This window comes from Uranotaenia lowii, chromosome 3, assembly GCF_029784155.1.
Source record: "Uranotaenia lowii strain MFRU-FL chromosome 3, ASM2978415v1, whole genome shotgun sequence".
Lineage (NCBI taxonomy): Eukaryota > Metazoa > Arthropoda > Insecta > Diptera > Culicidae > Uranotaenia > Uranotaenia lowii.
This window is the reverse complement of record NC_073693.1, coordinates 177,116,929-177,139,407: the sequence shown is the minus strand read 5'-3', so window position 1 is coordinate 177,139,407 and position 22,479 is coordinate 177,116,929. Positions and strand designations below refer to the sequence as shown.

The 22,479-nt window shown below is 35.7% G+C and overlaps 2 protein-coding genes across 2 annotated transcripts in view; one reads left to right on the top strand and one right to left on the bottom strand.

Annotated features, from left to right (window-relative positions):
• Positions 1-22,479, top strand: part of LOC129757491 (uncharacterized) — a 302,538-nt gene that overhangs the window by 191,530 nt on the left and 88,529 nt on the right. The window lies entirely within an intron of this gene.
• LOC129752871 (uncharacterized protein K02A2.6-like) lies at positions 11,492-15,772 on the bottom strand. The gene has a single exon (XM_055748658.1). It carries the CDS (start codon positions 15,770-15,772, stop codon positions 11,492-11,494), a length of 4,281 nt encoding a protein of 1,426 aa, XP_055604633.1.

Below are 22,479 nucleotides of genomic sequence, written 5' to 3'. Positions count from 1 at the left end.
CAATCGGACGATCAGCAAAATTCGAGAACCGTTACAAACTATATGCACGTGTGCAGGAATCTGTTTTCTATACATTGGAGTAATTTTCATGTTAAAATTTTCTTTTGTTTCCAAGAAAATGATTTTATTGTAAGTGTTGTCTAAAATGTCGAACCTCAAACCGTGCGGGCTAAATGCGCCTATTTGTGTTTTGAACAAAATTTCAGTTTTTGGGCAATATTTCCGTATAATTTCATTGAAACTGCTAGAAAGTAATAATTTCCGTACGACAAAGCTGAAGTTTTATAAAAATCTATGTATATTATAATTTTATGGAATAAAACAAAAGTTAGGGTTGCCATACTATGGAGGCAGTTCATCCATGAGAAAAACTTTATCAAATCTGTTTTTAGATATTCAATTCTCTCTTAAGATGTTATTCAGAGCTTATATTTGAAGGTTCATGAATAAAAATCATTTATTTATTCTATTTAACCTGTTATTTTAGGATGGGGGCATTTTACAAACATGATGGGGGCATACACAAACACTCTATTATTCCACTATATAATCATTATTTAACCTCCACAAAAGCTGAAATATGTTTAATTTCAAAAGTTCATTTCAGTAAGAAACAAAAACCATACTAGTTTTTGTTTTAAGCTTCTTTATGTATAATTTTTAAAAGTCGAAATATTACATCAAAATGTATCAAAACCTTGTATGATTTTTTAAATTTTTTCGAGTTTGTAAATTCATAAAATTCTTTCTTGCCTTATGTTCTAAGCGTATCACCCTCAAAATGCATTGGTCAGATAAGCTGTCTAGTCAGCCATTTCATCAAACAGCCATAGGGTCATTTAACCCGATAGGCCCATTTAGGAAACCTTTCCCCTACAGCAAATTTATGAAGCCAAGCGCAGCTGGTGAGCTGAAAGTCAGCATACTTTTTTTTCGCCCATTGTTGAAGTGCTTCGGCCGTGTAATGCCGAAATGAAAAACTGAACGGAGGAGATGAAATAGCATAAAATACGAGAGCTTGACAACGACGTCGTCGGCAAGAAGCAAGAGGACTCATTTGCTCACACGCAGCATCCTTTTATGCTAATGGAGTGGTAGCAGAGCATCCCTCCATACAGCGACATAGTACAATCTCTGTTGGGAGAACGCAAACACTGACGGCTGGCTGCTGCCAGAATACTTTCTTGTCCTGGCAATTTTTTTTGCTATATCGAATACATATTTTGTCTCCCCTCGGTTGTCCTGGTCCTGGAGCTTTTGGAGACATGTCACTTCAAGGCTTCGCTGCTCATGGTGGGTAGATAGATAGGTAGGTACCTGCCAAAACTGGAAAGCGAACGAACGATAATGGAACTGAGCGGGCCTATTCTATCATCAAACACCATCCGTCTCCATCACCATCCCCTTTTTCAGACCACCCATTCAAGGCGAATCTAACCTTTCATCACTTGGGCGGGATTTTTTTTTTCGACTTTTATGATTGCCTATGAGTTCCAATTATCACGAAAATTCTTGTTCCCAATACTGGTAGAAGGGCTGTTCCTTTGAAAGTGCTCACACGTTCCAAACATGAAATGAAAGCACCGAACGATGAGTTGGAGGTTGCATTGGCAATAGAATAATGAGGTTTATTTTTTCCTTCATAAAATTTGTCCAGATGATATTGAAATAGAAAAAAAAAACTTTTACTGATTATCATTCAATTGTTCTAAAAATGACATAAATAAAAACGGTTCTCAAAATCTAATGGATTTGTAATTGGTTTCCTTCTTTTACTTAACTTTGATATTTCGCAAATTCTGTTCCTCGGATAGTCAACCTGAACTTTTTCGTGATGAATCTCCCAACTATTACGGATTCCCTCAATCTATCAAAGAGTGGTATGAAGTAATATAAATCTTTCTGAAATCCCACTACCGATGCAGAACTAAGATTTTCATAATTGAATAGATTTGTCTACTGCTTCATCGGTGTCCGCGGGACTTCGCTGAACTAACTGATATTAAACATGGCAGCAGCCCGAAGCGAAACATTTCATGCGGAATAAGTGGCGCAGCATCCGTTTAGTGCAATGGTGCGTTGTCCGTTTCAGTGGCCGTATAGCATCACATTACACGCCAAAGCCTACAGTAGCTTCGAGTTGTGTCAGTTCGGTTCCCAGAAGTGGCTCTTACTTAAATTTTCCGTACCATCGAGCATTTGGGAGCAGTTTTTCCGCCACGTCGCCAACGCCATCGTTCGAATGTCAACAGTGAAGCAAAGCGAAGATGACGGCAGGAAAATGCTTTTTAATTAATATGTAAATTTTAAATCTATTTCCAAGTTTGGCGCTAACTTTTCGCTCCGCACAATTGGTTTCGAGATGAACAAGACCGATAACGAGAACTCGAGACAGGACCTTGGAGAACCGGTCGGTCGCTCGGTTAGCTAGTCAGTCAACCGGTTCTTGGCAAGAGGCGAAATCCACCAGAGGAAGAGGACCAGGACAGCGCAGCGGAAGTGAAAAAGAGTTGGAAGATTGTGCTCCACCCGGAAAGTGTTTCGATGTGGTGCGCTTTTCCACAGCTTAATTTGTGAAAGTTAATTAATGTTGAAAGATGTTTTAAAGTCATCGCGGTTGGTGTCGCTCTTCTGCAATGCGGCTTGAGCTTGTTTTCGTGTGTAGTTTCGCGAGCTAAAATCACGAAGGCACTGTAGATGGCGCTACCTGGCAGGTGTATTATGTTTCAAAGCAATTCTCGTGCGAGCTAATGAGTTGCGGTTCGAGACATTAAACTAGTATCTTTTATAGTTTTCACTACGTTTTTTTATCAGACTGATTTAGTTTTTGAGAAATTTTATATAGTGCGGAAATTATTGAAAACTATTTTGATTAACTCGATTTAATACACTTGACAGCCTTTCTTACAGCCTGTAAATTACATTTGGATACATCTATATATATAAAAATGAATTTCTGTCTCTCTGTCTGTCTGTCTGTCTGTCTGTCTGTTCCCTATAGACTCGAAAACTACTGAACCGATTTGCGTGAAACTTGACATATGAGGGTATTGGAGGCCGGGGAGGGTTCCTATAATAGTTTGGAACCCCTCCCTCTTTCTGGAAGAGGGGAAGGGGTCTCTCATATAAAAGTAATAAGTCTTCATAACTCGAGAACTGATCAAGCAAATCATACCAAACTTGGCATGGGTGGGTTTTTGGGTACGAGGAATGTTTCTATGAATAGTTGGTACTCCTCCCTCTTTCCACTGGTAAGATACGAAGGAGGGAGGGGCCCAACCTTATAATTTTTAACCTAACTGGAGAACTAATCAAGCTAATGGAACCAAATTTGGCATGGGAGGGTAGTGGAATACGAGAAATGGTTCTATGATTATTTCAGGCCCCTTCCTCCATCCTGTGGAGATACAGGTAAAAGGGAGGGGGGGGCTTTAACATCTTTGTCACTGTCTGTATAACTTGAAAACTATTCGAGCAAATGGCACCAAATTTGGCTTGGAAAGGTATTTGGGTACATTAAATAGTGTTATGAATATTTGGTACCCCTCCCTCCTTTCAGTGAGAAGATATAAAGTGGGGAAGGAGCTTCTTTCCAGTTTTCAGCATTACTGGGCAAATAATCAAGCGAATGTAACCATATATGGCGTGGGAAGGTTTTTGATTACGAAAAATGTTTCTATGATATTTTGAGAAGCCTCCGTTCTTTAAGTAGGAAAATCTTAAGAAAGGAGAGTACTCCCATACAATTTCTTACATCACTCGGGAACTTACCCAGCAGATGGAACGAAATTTGGCTTGGGGAGTATTTAAGCTCAAGATATAATTCTGTGAATATTTGGTACTACTGCTTCCTTCCAGTTGGGATAGGAAGCAGTAGTACCAAGTAGTGATAGGAAGGAGAGAGGGGGCTCCTTTACAATTTTTCGCATAACTCTAGAACTAATCGAGCAAATAGAAACAGTTTCGGCATGGGAAAGCATTTGGATACGTAAAATGGTTATTTGCTGCTTTCTCCTTCAATTGAGGATACAGTTGGGTAAGACGAGAACTCGCATACGAATATCTTGAATAAACTAAGAACTTATCTAACAAACATACAATCGATCAAATGGAACAGAATTCGGCATGGGAGTGTGTTTAAATACACGGATTGTTTGGTCTTGATCCCCTCCTTCAAGGTAGAAGATAGATAGGAAGTGGGACTCCGATACAAATTTTATAGCATAACTCGACAACTAATGAAGCAAACGAACAACTTATGAAGGTAGTGTCATGAGAGGGTACGTTCTGATATTACAAGACCACTTTTTCCTTCCATTAGAGATAAAGGAATCGGGAAGGGGGTCACTCTCACAATTTGTATATTAATTTGAGACCGAATAGGTCAAAAAGGTGTCCCGGGACAGGACAATAAAGATTCCATATATAACAAATATGTTGGCATAAGTTATAAACTTTTGAAGCAAAGAAACCCAGAGTCATTAAAAAGATTCGAACAAAAAAATTTCCAAATAAAAAAAAACTTGCAATTTTATTGTGGAAAACACTTTAATGATTCTGAAATTGAATTTAATTTTTTTTTTTTTGCAAATAAAAGAAAAGTTAAATGACTAGGTAACACAAATTTTAATAGTTTTTGGGGGTGTAGCAAAGCACACCGGGTCAGCTAGTATGATATAAAACAATAAACAAATGATAGATTTATAATTTATATTCTGAATTATGATTGAAGAATTTCGAACGCAGTAATTCCAAAACGAATCTAAGAAACTGAGATTCGAAATTGTTTATACGATAAAAGAATTAAAAAATAATCACAATTTTGGAGATTTTTGAAAAACTAGATTCTCGAATATCTTGTATGATCCCGTTTCTATGACATTATAATCTCACTCAAGTTTCTCTTTTTTGTGATTCCAAAAAGAGAAACTTGAGTGAGATTTTAATGTCATATGGTAAAGTTATCATACCAAATTATAACCATATTGCAAAATATTAAAATTTAGGACTTTTTTTAAATATGCCTTACCATGTGTTTCAAAATAATTCAATGTTTGTCCTGAATAACCTCTGCAGTGAAGGAAATATTTAAAAAAAATTGGTTAAAATTACAATCGCTAGAATAAAATACGATGTGGCTACCTAGGGTACAATAATCGGTCGGATTGACTATAGATATTACAAATTTTGAAAACTTTTAAATGTCAATATATTTATTTTTGTCATTTAATTATTCTACTCAATTTTATTATTTTCGTTAGTTTTACGATTTTTTTTTTCAAATTTATCGATTTGATAAATTTTAGGAATTTTGTCACTTTTGTTGATTGAGTCAATTTTGTATATTTTGATGAATTTTCCAATTTTCCAATTTTGTCAATTTTGTAATTTTTTATATTTTTTTTCTACTAGCTGACCCGGTAAACTTCGTTCTACCTTTAAATAAATAAATCGTAATAAATGTTTTATTCCATCTACATGACATCAACTTAATCGTACACGCGTGTGAAGAGATAATTTTGTATTGGGACCCCCCTTCCATAAAAAGTGAGATTTTTGAAACTATTATACAAACCATCTCTGGCCCAAAAAAACCCTAGGATACCAAATTTCACTTCATTCCGCCCGACCATTCATACGTGACGGTGTTGCAAAGAAAACGCCTCCATTTTTATTTTATTTTTTTCTATATTCTCATTTTTGTCAATTATGTAATTTTTGTAATTTTTGTAATTTTTGTAATTTTTGTAATTTTTGTAATTTTTGTCATTTTTTTTCATTTTTTTCATTTTTGTCATTTTTGTCATTTTTGTCATTTTTTTCATTTTTGTCATTTTTGTCATTTTTTTTCATTTTTGTAATTTTTGTAAATTATGTCATTTTTGTCATTTTTGTCATTTTTGTCATTTTTGTCATTTTTGTCATTTTTGTCATTTTTGTCATTTTTGTCATTTTTGTCATTTTTGTCATTTTTGTAATTTTGGTCATTTTTGTCATTTTTGTCATTTTTGTCATTTTTGTCATTTTTGTCATTTTTGTCATTTTTGTCATTTTTGTCATTTTTGTCATTTTTGTCATTTTTGTCATTTTTGTCATTTTTGTCATTTTTGTCATTTTTGTCATTTTTGTCATTTTTGTCATTTTTGTCATTTTTGTCATTTTTGTCATTTTTGTCATTTTTGTCATTTTTGTCATTTTTGTCATTTTTGTCATTTTTGTCATTTTTGTCATTTTTGTCATTTTTGTCATTTTTGTCATTTTTGTCATTTTTGTCATTTTTGTCATTTTTGTCATTTTTGTCATTTTTGTCATTTTTGTCATTTTTGTCATTTTTGTCATTTTTGTCATTTTTGTCATTTTTGTCATTTTTGTCATTTTTGTCATTTTTGTCATTTTTGTCATTTTTGTCATTTTTGTCATTTTTGTCATTTTTGTCATTTTTGTCATTTTTGTCATTTTTGTCATTTTTGTCATTTTTGTTATTTTTGTCATTTTTGTCATTTTTGTCATTTTTGTCATTTTTGTCATTTTTGTCATTTTTGTCATTTTTGTCATTTTTGTCATTTTTGTCATTTTTGTCATTTTTGTCATTTTTGTCATTTTTGTCATTTTTGTCATTTTTGTCATTTTTGTCATTTTTGTCATTTTTGTCATTTTTGTCATTTTTGTCATTTTTGTCATTTTTGTCATTTTTGTCATTTTTGTCATTTTTGTCATTTTTGTCATTTTTGTCATTTTTGTCATTTTTGTCATTTTTGTCATTTTTGTCATTTTTGTCATTTTTGTCATTTTTGTCATTTTTGTCATTTTTGTCATTTTTGTCATTTTTGTCATTTTTGTCATTTTTGTCATTTTTGTCATTTTTGTCATTTTTGTCATTTTTGTCATTTTTGTCATTTTTGTCATTTTTGTCATTTTTGTCATTTTTGTCATTTTTGTCATTTTTGTCATTTTTGTCATTTTTGTCATTTTTGTCATTTTTGTCATTTTTGTCATTTTTGTCATTTTTGTCATTTTTGTCATTTTTGTCATTTTTGTCATTTTTGTCATTTTTGTCATTTTTGTCATTTTTGTCATTTTTGTCATTTTTGTCATTTTTGTCATTTTTGTCATTTTTGTCATTTTTGTCATTTTTGTCATTTTTGTCATTTTTGTCATTTTTGTCATTTTTGTCATTTTTGTCATTTTTGTCATTTTTGTCATTTTTGTCATTTTTGTCATTTTTGTCATTTTTGTCATTTTGGTCATTTTTGTCATTTTTGTCATTTTTGTCATTTTTGTCATTTTTGTCATTTTTGTCATTTTTGTCATATTTGTCATTTTTGTCATTTTTGTCATTTTTGTCATTTTTGTCATTTTTGTCATTTTTGTCATTTTTGTCATTTTTGTCATTTTTGTCATTTTTGTCATTTTTGTCATTTTTGTCATTTTTGTCATTTTTGTCATTTTTGTCATTTTTGTCATTTTTGTCATTTTTGTCATTTTTGTCATTTTTGTCATTTTTGTCATTTTTGTCATTTTTGTCATTTTTGTCATTTTTGTCATTTTTGTCATTTTTGTCATTTTTGTCATTTTTGTCATTTTTGTCATTTTTGTCATTTTTGTCATTTTTGTCATTTTTGTCATTTTTGTAAATTTTGTAATTTTTGTCATTTTTGTCATATTTGTCATTTTTGTCATTTTTGTCATTTTGGTCATTTTTGTCATTTTTGTCATTTTAGACATTTTTGTCATTTTTGTCATTTTTGTCATTTTTGTCATTTTTGTCATTTTTGTCATTTTTGTCATTTTGTCATTTTTGTCATTTTTGTCATTTTTGTCATTTTTGTCATTTTTGTCATTTTTGTCATTTTTGTTATTTTTGTCAATTTTGTCATTTTTTGACAATTTATTAGCTTAGTCAGATTTGTCAATTTTGTTTATTTTGCCATTTTATCAATTTCGTCAATTTGTGCATTGTCGTTTCTGTGAATTTTTTTATTTATGTAGATTGCATCAATTTTAATTGCTCAACTTTGTAATTTATGTCATATAAGGTTTCACGATAAACCAACCTGTGCAGTCTGATAAAACTGCAGCTTTTCGTTTATCTTCGAGTGACTATAATTGTTTTGGTATATTTCACTAACTTCCCAAGCCTAAATAGCCTCATGTTGTTCTGATGGCTGACCAAATAAAATAAAATAAAAAATAACTTCCCAAAACTTTTTTTCTAAAAACAATTACATTGTCGGACAATAGAATAGGCCGTTAAACTGCCAATTCAAATATAATAATATGCGACACCTAGCGGCAAGCACTTATTGTAGTATGCCAACTCTGTATACTGCACGTTTGTTGCAATCAAAGCAACCCGTTTGTTCTACTCGACCAGAAAGCTATCAGAGGGTGAAAAAAGTCGCGTCATAAAATAAGACCAGCTCTTCGGTTCGGCTGTTCCGGCATTTTCAGCGCTCTAGATTTGAAGAAAACGTGGTGTTTTCGGTGTTGTTTGTCCATTTTCGTGTCCTGGTAAATATTTTCCATAAAATTAATCATGTAAATCATGAAAACAAACAAAAAATAAAGATTTCCTTCCTCCAACTCTGTTTTCAGCGAAAAAGCGATGGGTGGGGCACAGCACTGCACGGAGGTCCAGCGAGCGATCATCCGGAATCTGTACAAGGCTGGCAAAAGCCAAAGCGAGATTGCCGACTACTTAGGAAGGTAGAAAACTTTCGTTTTCAACGCGTTTCACAGCACCGGCAAACGGAACTGACCGGCCACCCCCGCAAAACGACGCCGAAGGACGATTCGGCAATCAAGCGGGCCTCGCAAAAGGACCCTTTCAAAGCGTCCAAGCAGATCAGAGACGAGCTGAACTTATCTGTGAGTTCCCGGACGGTTCAGCGACGGTTGGCGGAGAAGGGACTAGGAGGAAAAAGTCCCCGGAAGGTGCCGATGCTGACGCCGAAGCACTTGAAGGCGCGGCTGAAGTATGCGAAGAACCACTTCGATTGGGTCGGTCCGGAAAAGGAGAAACTATGGAGCAATGTGCTGTGGTCGGATAAGACCAAAGTGAACCTCATCGGCTCGGACGGAAAGAGTTGGGTCCATCGCCCACTCGGCTGTGCGTATATGCCCCAGTATACAAATAAAACATTCAAACATGGAGGAGGTAGCATCATGGTGTGGGGGTGCTTTTCTTGGTACGGGGTGGGTCCCTTGTACTGGATCGACCGGATTATGGACCAGCATCTCTACGCCGAGATACTTCGGGAAGTAATGCTGCCACACGCTGAGTGGGAGATGCCCCTAAAGTGGCAGTTCCAGCAGGACAACGACCCCAAACATACCGCCAAAACGGTTAAAAAGTGGCTCCAGGATAATAAGGTAGACGTTATGGAGTGGCTAGCACAGTCCCTTGATCTCAATCCCATAGAGAACCTATGGGAAATAGTTAAACGAAAGGTGTTCACCGAAAAATCAAAAAACAAGCAGCAGCTGTGGGAACGGGAACTATCCCAGTGAGAACGTGCCAAAAGCTGGTGGAGTCGATGCCGAACCGGGTGCGAGAAGTGATGCGTAATAAGGGTTATACCACCAAGTACTAACCCTGCAAATCGATCACGGTATGAATTTCCTTTATTTTTAATTTTTTTTACCATAAAGCGGTCCTATTTTATGTCGCGTTATTTAAGTCAGTAAGTATGCTTAAAGCGCATTTTTAAATAAAGGACAATTGTTTTAACTACGGATGATTTTAATTTCTTCGAAGAATGGAATTTACAATTTGTAAATGGTTTGATGCACTTAAATGGAATTTTTTTTCTCAAAGTTTTGTCATTTTCTGTTTTGGATTGAGCTGTGGTCCTATTCTATTATCCGACACTGTATATCAAAGTTGGGGCAAGTACATTTATGATATAAAAAATGAACTTATTGAATTTTATATATCTCGTTTTCTATGAGTCGAAATTGCCTTTTAAAATAATAAATTTACGATTCAAAAAGTGTACCGTAAACTGGGGGAACATTGATCTTGGGGGTAACTTTGATCAACATGAAATTTTTAAGTCTGAAGTTAAAATATCTGAAAACTGGTTTCTTCATTTCAAAGCCTGAGAATCGAGTTTCAAATACGACTCAATTTAATTGGTAGATGGAAATTTTTATATTATAGGTATAGTATTAGTGTTATTTTTATGGTCATTCTATGATAATCTTTGGGTATTTTAAAAAACACGAAAATTTTCTATGAGAAAGGCTGTATAGAACCAATGGCTAAAAATCCTATCGAATAGTTAAGTTTGAATAAAAAAAAGAACATAGAAACAGTGGGAGAACCTATAGAATTGCATGAAGGTGAAAATTTCATTTGTTTTTGGGGCCAAAAAATATAGAGTAATGTTTATAATTTGTGCCCCTAAATGTATGCAGTAACATTTTCCATCTTTTGAGTGTATTTGTTTTTGAGAAACGTGAAAAAAATCAATTGAGTCCAATTACTGTTATTGATGTTTCCACCTGTGCTAAATGGCATCCAAACAATAATTTTGAAGATTTTGAGATACGTAAAAACCGTAGTGATCAAAGTTAATAATCATTCTTTATACTCCTTACCTCAGTAAGTAATTTAAAACCTTTAAGTGTTACAGAAAAGCAACCCCATCCAAAATATTCGAAAATGAATTAAAAAAGTGATCAATGTTTCCCCAGTTTACGGTGTATAAATTTAAACAAATATGAAAAACAAAAAAATGGCTATGTAGTGGACAGGCGCGTGGAATGGATCATTTGTCAAAGTTCTTCGAAATAATAGGTTACCTCATTTGCCATAACGTCAGATATCTAGAATAATGATGTAGTTGTTATGGCAATTGACGAGCTTTGTTCTGCTTTTTCAGTTTTTGCATAAAATCATTTTTATGCCAGTAATTTGTACACCACCTCCTAATGCATAAATTCAATTTAGGGGGCTTGTGATGTAGTTCAGTTGGCAAGTCAGTTGCTTCCTGAGCTGATGTCCGTGAGTTTGAGCCCAAGAGTAAACATCGATTATAGTTGTACAGGATAAGTTTTTCAATGACTGTCCGCTAACTGCATCGTTGATATAATTTGCGAATGAGATAAAAATGTTAAAACGACTATAAACTAAAAAAAATAAATAAATTCGATTTCCTAGATTTAAGAGCTTCTTAATAGAAAAATTGGATTTGGCTTAAAGTTCTGTACAAAACACGGTATTCCGGAGGCAATATCTATTTTTTCGTGGAAATTTTTATTTTTGGAAACTATTTCTGTTTTAGTCGTTCAATAAAACGCAAGAATTAACGATAACAATTTAGCTTAGAACTTTATTTTAACGTCTTTACTGCGTAACTATACATGAACGAATGAATGTCTCTACATGTTTTATTTCTCTACAAGCTCTACATACTTTTCTCTACACGGAACTCAATTGACGAGGGGTACTTCAATAATGCAACATCTTTCCCTTTTCAAAATTCACTTAATATTCCAATTCATAGTCCTGAAGTTTCGTTGGAATTCGAATTTCTCTTTTAGGACGAGAAGTGTGGTCCACCCTGGTAGGTGAATTGATCTTCGATGTACTCGGTAACATATTCGATGAGGTTGAAGTTGTGGTAGTAGGCGGTGATTCGATTACACCGTCGTTGGGTGGTTGACATCTGATAGCAGCAGGCGGCGAAGGCGGTGTAGTCGTTGTTTGTTTTTCATCCAAAGTTTGTTTTGGTTGTGCTGGATGGCAAGGCGACGATTCGGGTTCCTTACGCGGTTTCAAGTTGACCAAACTACGGCGGTAATCCTTTCCTCCCACGTTAACTAGGTAGGAACGGTCGTTTAGTTTGGAAGATACTGTACCAGGTGACCATAGCTTCGAGGCATCCGGATTCAACTGAACAAACACTGGGGACCCACTCTGAAGAATAGGTAAGTCTCGGCTCTGTTTATCATATTGCTTTTTGAATAGCTTTCTATTTTTCTCGATAGATTCCGGAACATTTTCCACGACTTTTGGGATTAAATTGGCAGCTGCAGTCGGAACCGAACACCGTGTTGATCTGGAAAACAATCGAGCTGCTGGACTGGATCCAATTTTGTTTGGAATATTGCGCCAGTGAAGAAGAGCAAACCAATAATCGGCGCCCGTTTCATCAGCCTTCCTGATCAATCGCTTTGCAATCTTGACTGCTGCTTCCGATTTTCCGTTGGCTTGTTGATGATGAGGAGAGGAGGTAACGTGTTCGAATTCCCAGTTTGTTGCAAATTCGACCATTTTGGGGCTAACGAAATGTGTTCCGTTGTCTGTTATCACCCTTTGTGGTGTCCCATGACGAGCAAAATTTTCTTTGCAAGCAGCTATCACTGATTCTGGTGTTAAATTCGGAAGAATATCCAATTCGAAAAAATCCGAATAATGGTCTACGGTGACCAACCATTTGCATTTGGTATTACGATATTCCAAAAAGAAAACATCCATCGATATTAGCTGAAATGGATAAATTGGAATGCTGTGGCTCAGCATCGGTGGATTAGGCTGTGACGACGCGAACTTGGCACACACCGGACAACCTTGGACAGCATTTTTTATTTGTGAGCTCATGCCAGGCCAAAACAAATTTGCCCTTGCAAGCTGAAGAGTTGCTTCGATTCCGTTATGGCTGGTATGACACTTATCAATCAAGCTTCGACGGAGTGTATAAGGGATAAGTATCCGATCATTACGAAAGATGAGTCCATCTTGCGTGGAATATTCAGCACGATGATTATAATAAATTTTTACGTCGTCTGGCACTTGGTCAGCGGAGGAAGGCCAACCATATTGAATGTAGTTTATGATTAGTTGCAGTGTTTTATCTTTTTCTGTTTCTTGTATAATTTCACTTAATCTTGCATCCGAAATACTTAGGAAGATCTTCGGATCTATTTTTTCCAACTCTTGGAAAATTTTGTATATATTCTGCTTCTGGTAGGAATGTGCACTATTTTTGTCATCGAATGGGGCTCGAGATAGTGCATCAGCAACTACATTTTCCTTTCCTGTAACATATTCCAATACTATATTGTACCGCTGGAGGTTCAGCAACATATGTTGGAGCCTTTTAGGAGCTGTTAGCAGAGGTTTTCGGAAAACATTTAGGAGTGGTTTGTGATCAGTTTTGACTATGGTTTTCGGGTTCCCCACGACAAGCTGATCGAATCTGGTACAAGCAAACACAATCGCTAGTAACTCCTTTTCTATTTGTGCATAATTGCGCTCCGTAGGTGTAAGAGTTCGAGATGCGTAACCTATTACACCATTGCCTTGAAATAAAGCTACTCCTAGTCCAAAACAACTGGCGTCGCACTCTATAATTAATGGTAAGTTGACATCGTAGTAACAAAGAGTTTTGATATCTGATACCATTGACTTGATTCGTAGAAATTCCTCATTTTCTACCGACGTCCAATTCCATTGTTGGTCTTGCAAAATCAATTTCCTCAGGTGTGTCAAATTTACGCTGAGATTTCGAATATAACGACTGAGGTAATTAACCATTCCAATAAACCTATGGACTTCTTTGTGGTTAGTTGGTGTTGGGAAGTTACGAATGGTTGAAATTTTAGATTGATCAGGTTCTAGGCCACAGTCTGTGAGCACATGCCCGAAAAATTGAACAGACGTCTGGCAAAGTTTAAGCTTGTCTTTATTTAGGCGCACACAATTTTTGTCTAAACAACACAGAAGATTTTTAAGCGAAATGTTGTGGTTTATCAAAGCTTCTTCGAAACTGTCTCCTACTCCGTATACCAGGATATCATCAGCGAGACTTTCAACACCCTTTAAACCTTGTATTATTTCTTGCAGTTTCATTCTAAAGATTTCTGGTGCTGGAGCGATTCCGAAAGGCATTCTCAACCAACGATACCTTCCGAAAGGAGTCCAAAAAGTAGTTAATTTGCTACTAGGTTCGTCCAGTACGACGTGCCAAAATCCCTTTTTAGTGTCCATGGTCGAAAACACCTTTGCTTTGCCTAAGTCCGGAAGAATTTCGTCCAAAGTATTGAATTGGAGGTGTGGACGTTTCAAAGATTTGTTGAGGTGAATTGGATCCAAACAAATTCGAATACCCTTTTGTTCTCCTCCACGTTGTACGATGACGATATTGCTAACCCATTCTGTATGCTGAGGTTCCTTTACGATGATCTTATCTTTCTCAAGGGCATTCAATTCCTTTTCCAATTTTGGACGTATAGCGATGGGGATTCTTCTCGGTGGTTGAATTGAAGGTGGAATGGTATTATCTACTTCAAGAGTAACTGTCCCTGGAAACTGCCCATAGCCCGAGAATAGCGATGCGTGTCCCTGGATCATTTTTTCAGCCTTAATTCGGTATACTTGGAGAAGTTTTTCCTTTGTATCAGTGGAAGTGGATTGTGATACATTTACGGAATTACAAAATTTTATTAATCCCAGAATACGAGAAGCTTTCGCTGAGAGCAGTGGACGATGATTAACATCAACAACTTGGAGTACAAGAAGATAACGTCTACCCGATCTTCTGCAGGGAATTTTAACTTGACCCAAGACTTTTATCGGATTCCCACCAAAGCTTTGGAGACGGTATGTGGAAGGTGACAGGGACGGAACTACCTCATTGCTCAACTTCAATAGCCATTTGTAACCAATCAAACTGGTATTCGCCCCAGTATCAATCTCGCAGACAACTGAGGACCAGGAATCAGAGAATTTTAGATCGAGTTCAGCAAGAACACTACCACCCTTGTCGGAATAGTCGAATATCTTTCCTATCTCGTATTCGCAGTCACTTTGTTCGGATGAAGCATCATTCGAGGATGATGATTGGTTGTCTGTTTCACTGTCTTCTTCCCGTATTTCCTTTATTTTTTTCGAACGTCGTTTTGAGCTATGTTTAGATTTACATACCTTTTTGTAGTGGTTCTTGCCATTGCATCGCTTACATCGCTTTCCCAGGGCTGGACAAACTCCTTTGGCAAACTCATGACGGTCTCCACAGAATTTGCACAAATTATGTTTCTTGTTTAGGGGTTTTTCTACCTTATTCACTTCTGCTGGTGTTGAGGGAACGTGCAAGTCCTTAGCGCGTTGAGTGGTTATTTCTTCGGCTCTGCATATGTCGACGGCTTTCTCTCTGGTGATGTCCGGGATAATAATCATTTTCGTTCGAAGATGGGACCACTTATTGGCTGTAACGATTTTGAAAGTCACCAATTCTTCTTCCAAAACACCCAGATGAGCCATTTTGGCCAGAATCTTCAGACGCGTAGTGAAGTCGTCAATGGTCTCGTCACACTGCTGTTCCGAATTGAAGAAGTCCAACCTATCCAGAAGAATGTTTCGCTTGGATACCACTTTGGCCTTGATTGCTAGCAGCGCGACTTCCGGATTCGCTCTTTGTTCAGCGGTTAGTTCGAAGTTGAAAAATTTCTTACGAGCAGGCTCTCCTACAATGGAAAGTAAGAAACTAACCTTCTGCGGGTTATCAGCTTCGGGCCAACGGTCCATTCCAATCGCTTTGGCGTAATCATTCCAGCTCCTTTCGAAAAATTCGAAGTTAACCTCCATGTCGCCTACCAGCGACAGAGGGGACGGTTGAGGAACTGACACATTCGCTGCACAAGGTTGTGACTGAGAAACCGGAACTGCATTTGACTGCGCTCCAGAGCGTTTGTTGATTCCTTGTAGTAGTTGACTGAACATTTGGGCTTGTTGATCCATGAAATATTTGAATTGATTCGCATCCATTTTATGAGGATGTTTTTTCAACTTTTCACTTTTCTCGAACAAAACAAAATGGCTGCCACCTTCCGACGCGACTATATGCTAATTTGCTCGAAAAGTTTAAAGTCTTTTACACTTTTCCACGATATTTCGTATGTCGCCGGAAACTAGAAACTCGCGATGGCTTCTGACACCATGTTTTAGTCGTTCAATAAAACGCAAGAATTAACGATAACAATTTAGCTTAGAACTTTATTTTAACGTCTTTACTGCGTAACTATACATGAACGAATGAATGTCTCTACATGTTTTATTTCTCTACAAGCTCTACATACTTTTCTCTACACGGAACTCAATTGACGAGGGGTACTTCAATAATGCAACAATTTCCAAGTTCATTCCAAATTTTAAATTTTAAAATATCTCAAGAAAACACATCTTACACTCCTAATGAATCATTTATCAAGCAAGTTTTCGAGTTTGGTAATAGCAAAATGTTCCGGACGACTGTCCTGCAAAACAGGTGTTCGCTACGAATCCGGTAGGAACAAGACGAGCGGGGGCGCAACGAGCGAGGTGGTTAGACCAAGTGGAGCGTGATCTGGCGAACGTGGGGTGCCCGAGAAATTGGAGAACGGTTGCCATGGACCGAGTGAATTTTAGGAATTATGTTCGTCAAGTTATGTCGTAAGACGGAATACTATGTAAATAAAAAAAATAAAATAAAATAAATAGCAAAATGTTAAATTTGATAAACAATTTCTTCTCACATCTATTTTTTATTTGAGTTTTGGAAGGATTCTTAGCCATGTATTCAATATGTTTTATACTGAAATTAATTGATTTATAATGTATTTTAGTTCCTTCACCCTAATTAGTGAAAAAGATTTAAGTAGAGTAGTAGTTAAAAATACCTTGATCGATTGTGATTAAAAATTCGTGCAAAGACTTTTTAAATTCAACGAATGTGGCGCATCTTTAAAACTCGTCTAGATCTACACACACAACACCCTCATCCCATTTTTCATGACTCTCCAGGTCAATGGTCGTTCTACGCATTTAATTAAAAAAAGAAGATAAATCCCACAAACTCCAGTAACCGTCAGTTGGACAATGCGCATATGTCCAGAGACACAGAACATGCATACCAAATGCCAAAGCACATGGCCATGTTCTGAAAATCACTTTTCACCGTATCAGCTCCCTCTTGATGTTGGAGCTATCCGGTGAGCCTTACTATATGGAACTGAGACCTCTGTGTGAGTAGGTACAACTGCTTTTGTTCACAAAACATGCGCCAGTCGAGTTTTGTTTCTACTCTGTAGTAACCTCCAACTTCATCATCGTCCACCACATGGCGAGTCCTACATGTCCGTTCAACATTTTGCACCTCAATCGATGCATTTTCGATCCCGGCAGAAATTTCCCAACCATATCACAGAAGAGCTTCGGCTAGGTGACGTCGAGAAAGTTTGACAGGTTGAGAGCTTTGGATTATCATTGCAAGTTCTCAAACAGCAGAAGCCCACAAAAGCCGAGCTTATATAAACTGAGAAACCATAAGCTGGATTGACAAAAGCAGTTTCCCCGGTGTGAGGAAAAAGTAGCAGTCATTTGAAAAGTCTGTTAAGCTTGGTATTTTGGCCGGGAAAATCCTTCTATGGAAGAGAGCACATTCATGGGGCATTGTATTTTACGACCATTGTGACTCCTGGCGATGACCGGCAGCTGGCGGCAATGTTGTATTAGTGCAAAATACTATTTGCCCGATGCAGCGTGAAAATGGGATTGCAAATTGATCAATCATTTAGCCAAACGGCGAGTGTGCGTAGATGAAATCGTTTGTGGGAGCGTACAATTTTCATCTCGTACATAAATAGTACAACCTCCCACAGCAAAGTGCGTCTGTGCGTGTTAATGGCAGAGGATAAATGCATCTGAGACTTGTATTGGTCCTACTGCACCCATTGCGTTAAGCTAGGAAAAGAGGCCTTTTCCAGAATTCAACCAATACAACGTCATTGAAAATTTACCGGTCGGAAAATATACAATTCTGGAGAAATGTCATAGTGTAAAAAGGTCATTCGGCCGTAGGGAAAGCTTTGTTGAAATTTCTTATCGAATTAAAAAAAAAAGACAGATAAGATAAAGATAGTGATTTCTGATTTCCGAACCCGATCTCACAGCTTGATATTACAAGAAAAACTTGATACTTGATAGCAAATTACATCATTATTTTTTTTACAGATACAAATACTATTATTTGTAATATTAAAAAATATTAAAATACGACACAACACCATCAGTTATGCTGAAAATAAATTTAAATAAAAGCTATTACATTGATAACAATTCGGTTCAGAAGACAATTTATTGAGAGGGAATTTCCAATTTTTTGAACAAAAACCAAGTCTAACTACACTACTTGTAGCATAACTATTAGATAGGTACCATCAAACAGGGCATCATGCAACAGCAGGGTTAGATGTAACATTTGTAAACCACAACACTTATTCTATTTTTATTACCGTAAAAGGGGGAAAGATTGAACACTAATTTCAATATTTTTCAGTTTTTTTTTCGGTTTAGGGGAATGTCGCATGTTTTATATTTTTATAAACAGTTCTGGACTCATATGAACGTAAAACATGGTTTCTGAAATTTATTACACTAATTTAAATTTGTTTTAAAAATTGATTTCGTCTTTGTTTAGAATTTGATGCTTTGGGGGAACATTGATCAGTCTCTATTTTGACGGTTTAACGAGTTTTCTTGATCTTTTTTTTAGGAATTTACCACTTAAGGCATTCTTCCCTAAGTTATCTTGATCATAACACCTTAATTATATTTACAATTCGAAAAAAACTCAAATGATATAAAGTTAATCATGAAACTCTACAAAATTGAACACAACATTTTCAGTGGCTTAAAGATACCAAATTTCTAACCTTCACTCCAGTGAATTCTGAGATATAAAACGCTGAATTTCGGTGTTTCTTAGTTAAGATTTCTCCGCGGTCCAAAAAAAACCATTACAGCGATCCTTAATGTGTTGGCCCAACAACAATTAAAATCGAAAGATGCTGCTTAAATTAAGGGGTTCAATTTTTTAACATTACTTATAAAATTTTAAATACAAAAAAAAAGAAATTTTGCCTTTATTCAATTCCCTAGGACCTCGCACTATTCCCCTTCAATTTTATCCTTCAAACTATACCATTTCATAGGGTTTCTAGCCTTTAGTCCTAGACTGGCTTACTCTTGGAAAATGTCCTTATTTTTTTAATATTATAATTTTCTGTCAAAATACAACAGTAACTACACCAAAACTATACATCTACCAAGGAAAAAAGTTGAACTCCCACATAAATCAAGTTGGTTCTAAACGCATTGATTTCATCACGAAACGGTGTTTGTTTGCAAGCCTTTGAAAAAATGACCCTACGCACCGAATGATCGGTGCGGGAACATTAAGTAAGTAAGTTCGGAAAAATAGATATTTCAAGATTTTGAAATTACATTTTTACTAACATTAGAAATTTTCAAAATTAAACCAAGTTTCTCCCAATTTGAATCTCAACCTATAGGTTTTTAAACGTAGAAAAAAGTTTTGAAACTTAGTTATTGATGATTACATGGAAAATTCCGTGTCAATCAAAGTTTCCTGGTGATCACCCGTTTTACGGTACAATATCTTATATGTAAAGATGAGTTGGACTATATGTTTGTTGGTTTGTTTGTTCGTTAGTTTGTATGCACCTTATAAAAATCCACACCGCTTCGGCCTGAAATTTGGTACAGAGATGTAGTTGGACCAGGGTAAGGTTTTAGTTCTAGCTCTGAGTAATAGTTCTTTTAGGAACCAAGCATTTTCACATTTTTGGAATCCCTCATACAGAAAGAAACTAAATTAAGAGTTGTTAGTTGAAGGCTGCGATCTCATTGTTTTGATTGCCGTGTAGAATTCTTAGGATATTTACATTGATCACTCCTTACGATAATTAACGGAATAGTTGTGTCAAAGACGGGGCATCATGCAAAAGCAGGGTTAGATGCAACATTTGTATACCACAACACTCATTAAATTTTTATTTCAATATACAATTTAATAAAGTGATAATGACATTGTTTTTAACATCATGAAAAAGTTTTTTAAAGTTTTTGATTCTCAGAAAAAATTTAAAAAATCGAGCAACAGATGTTCAAATTTTCACATTTTTCGATGCCGTAAAAAACTTTATTTCGTATGACGGATTGGCTCGATGATATCACCTACAAACTTTATATTGCTTTCATCATCCAATACCAACACTGTTGGTGTAAACATATTTTTCGGACATTCACCAATTTTTTAAATAAATATTTTTATAATTCGGTCGAATATTCTAGTGAATTTTCAACGAAAAAACCTTTAGCGATTTCAATGCTTTCTATTTTTCCATAATAATGCTCGTCATGTTTTTCAGGAAAAACGTGCTTTAAACGTGTACGCTTTCAGTTTTGTGAATAGGACTTGGAAATCAGTGAAATTGATTGTGCTATCATCATACGAGGGAAAATAAGTGTGCATTTTGATCTGTTGTGAAAAAGTGAATACAATCGATTTAGAAAAGTTATAAAATTGTTGTAAAGCTACTGACAAAATTGGAACGTGTTCTCATAAATTTGAATGAAACAAGAAGAAAATTAAACATCAATCAACATGTTTCACGACAGTGGTGACGAACTTTTTGAAAATGATACGGATTGCTGTGATTGATTTTAATTATAACTAACAGATGGCTGGAGGTCTTTTCGCGCTTAAAAAATTATTGATAACTTCTAACTTATTGAAAAATCTTCTTATATGAATTTTCAATTGATACCGACCTGAAGCCGAATTTTAATAAGTGATCGCTGGAAGTCGTGATATAGGTTTAAGGGAATTGCAAATCTAGGAGTACGAGTTCGGAACAATTTTGAGAGCCGACCGTGAAGCCAAGAAGGATGAAATTTCCTTGGTCATGGATTTTGATACAAATTCCAAACATCGGGGGAAAAAATCTATATGAAAGAATAATCAAGTTCTGTGTGAGAATAGCGAGGTAGAGAAAAATGGTGCAGTCGTTGAACCTGGATAGAATAAAAACGGCTTGCTATGAATTGTCACTTGCTGCTGGAATGGTGTTGTATGATACGTAGGCTTGATCAGTCGTCAGGCTGTTAGTTTTCAAAAGGTGGTCAGTTGGTTCCACATCTTAAAAAGGCCCCCATGAACTCAGCTGGGTACAACACAAAATTGGTGAGCTCGTTCCATTGTTTTTATATTTTTTTTTTATTTTTGTATTTTTTGTAAATCATAACATTATTTTTCATCAATCCTATCTGCCAAGTAGGATTCCCCGTAAACATAAAAAAACGCTTCCCTTTCCTGTCTGAAAACAGCATCCATTGAACGTAGGGTCGTATGAGTTCTCTGCACCTGAATAGTTTAGTTAGCTGTTTCAGACCATCCCTTCTATGATTACATTGACTTGTCACGGTGTGCATTGTGGTATCACACTAATACTCAATACCAGCACTTGAAACGAGTATTGAATCCAGATACTTGTTTTGGCATCTTGTGTTGGGATTGATCATTAGTTGTACCTCGTGTATCAGCCAATGCAAGATGTGTGTAGTCACCCTATGCTATGCTATGCTATAATGCTCGTCATGTTTTTCAGTCGATTACTTTCAACCAGATGATATCATCGGATGATTACAAGATATTTTTTAAGAAGAGGTCTATCTGATTTTTAAAATGTCACCAATAACTGAAAAGACATCAGATGACTAGTCGCTTCTAGGGCGTTTATCACCAAAGAGATTGCGTTCCTGTGAAATCTGAGATAAAACATGTCGAAACAGGTGCCAAGCTATTGCAAATTGCTTCTCTGATATTGAATAAGATGAACGTCGAATTTTGAGCAAGCTTTCTTTAAAAAAGTTGTTGAAAAGATATGATCTTTAACCTTAAGCATACCATACCTTCAACCACATGTATCCAGACGGTCAGGCATTTAGACCGATTTTTGAAAAAAACAAGGGCAAAATTTATGTATGTTTTGAAATTTTTGAAAAATTGAACACAAGATCTAAAAAAATTTAAAGAGGAATTTGAGTTTTATATTTGATTAAGCAAATAATCTGAATGAACCCGAGCAAAACTCGGGAAGTATTGAACAACATCATGAACATCAACATTTTTGAATTCTTTACTAGATTTCTGGGCAAGCCCGAATAAATCCAGAAAATCTGGAACGAACTATAATTTAGAAATATAAAGCGATACCTTTCAGCATTCTCCTGTACGATCTATGGTGAAAGATACGTGGATGATTGTGTAGCTTTTACAACATTACTTTTGGATATTTTATAAATTACCAAAAATTATTTGAAAAATTTACAAGTCTGTAGTAGATATTCGGCCGAATACTTAGCTCAACTATTAGGGTTTTTCGGCGATATTCGACGCCGAATATTCGGTACATCTCTGATCCTAAGATTAATTTACATGATTTAAGATTATCGAATATTTTGTAGTATTTTTTATCCCTGAATGTATGCAGCAGATGAACACTGTTTTCATTAAAACATTTTTGATAGAAAAATGTAAAATTAAATTCAAACAAAAACAAAAATTACTGCAATTGGTGCTTTATTCGTTATGACATCTAATGTATCAAAAACTTTAAATTTTTCAACGTTTT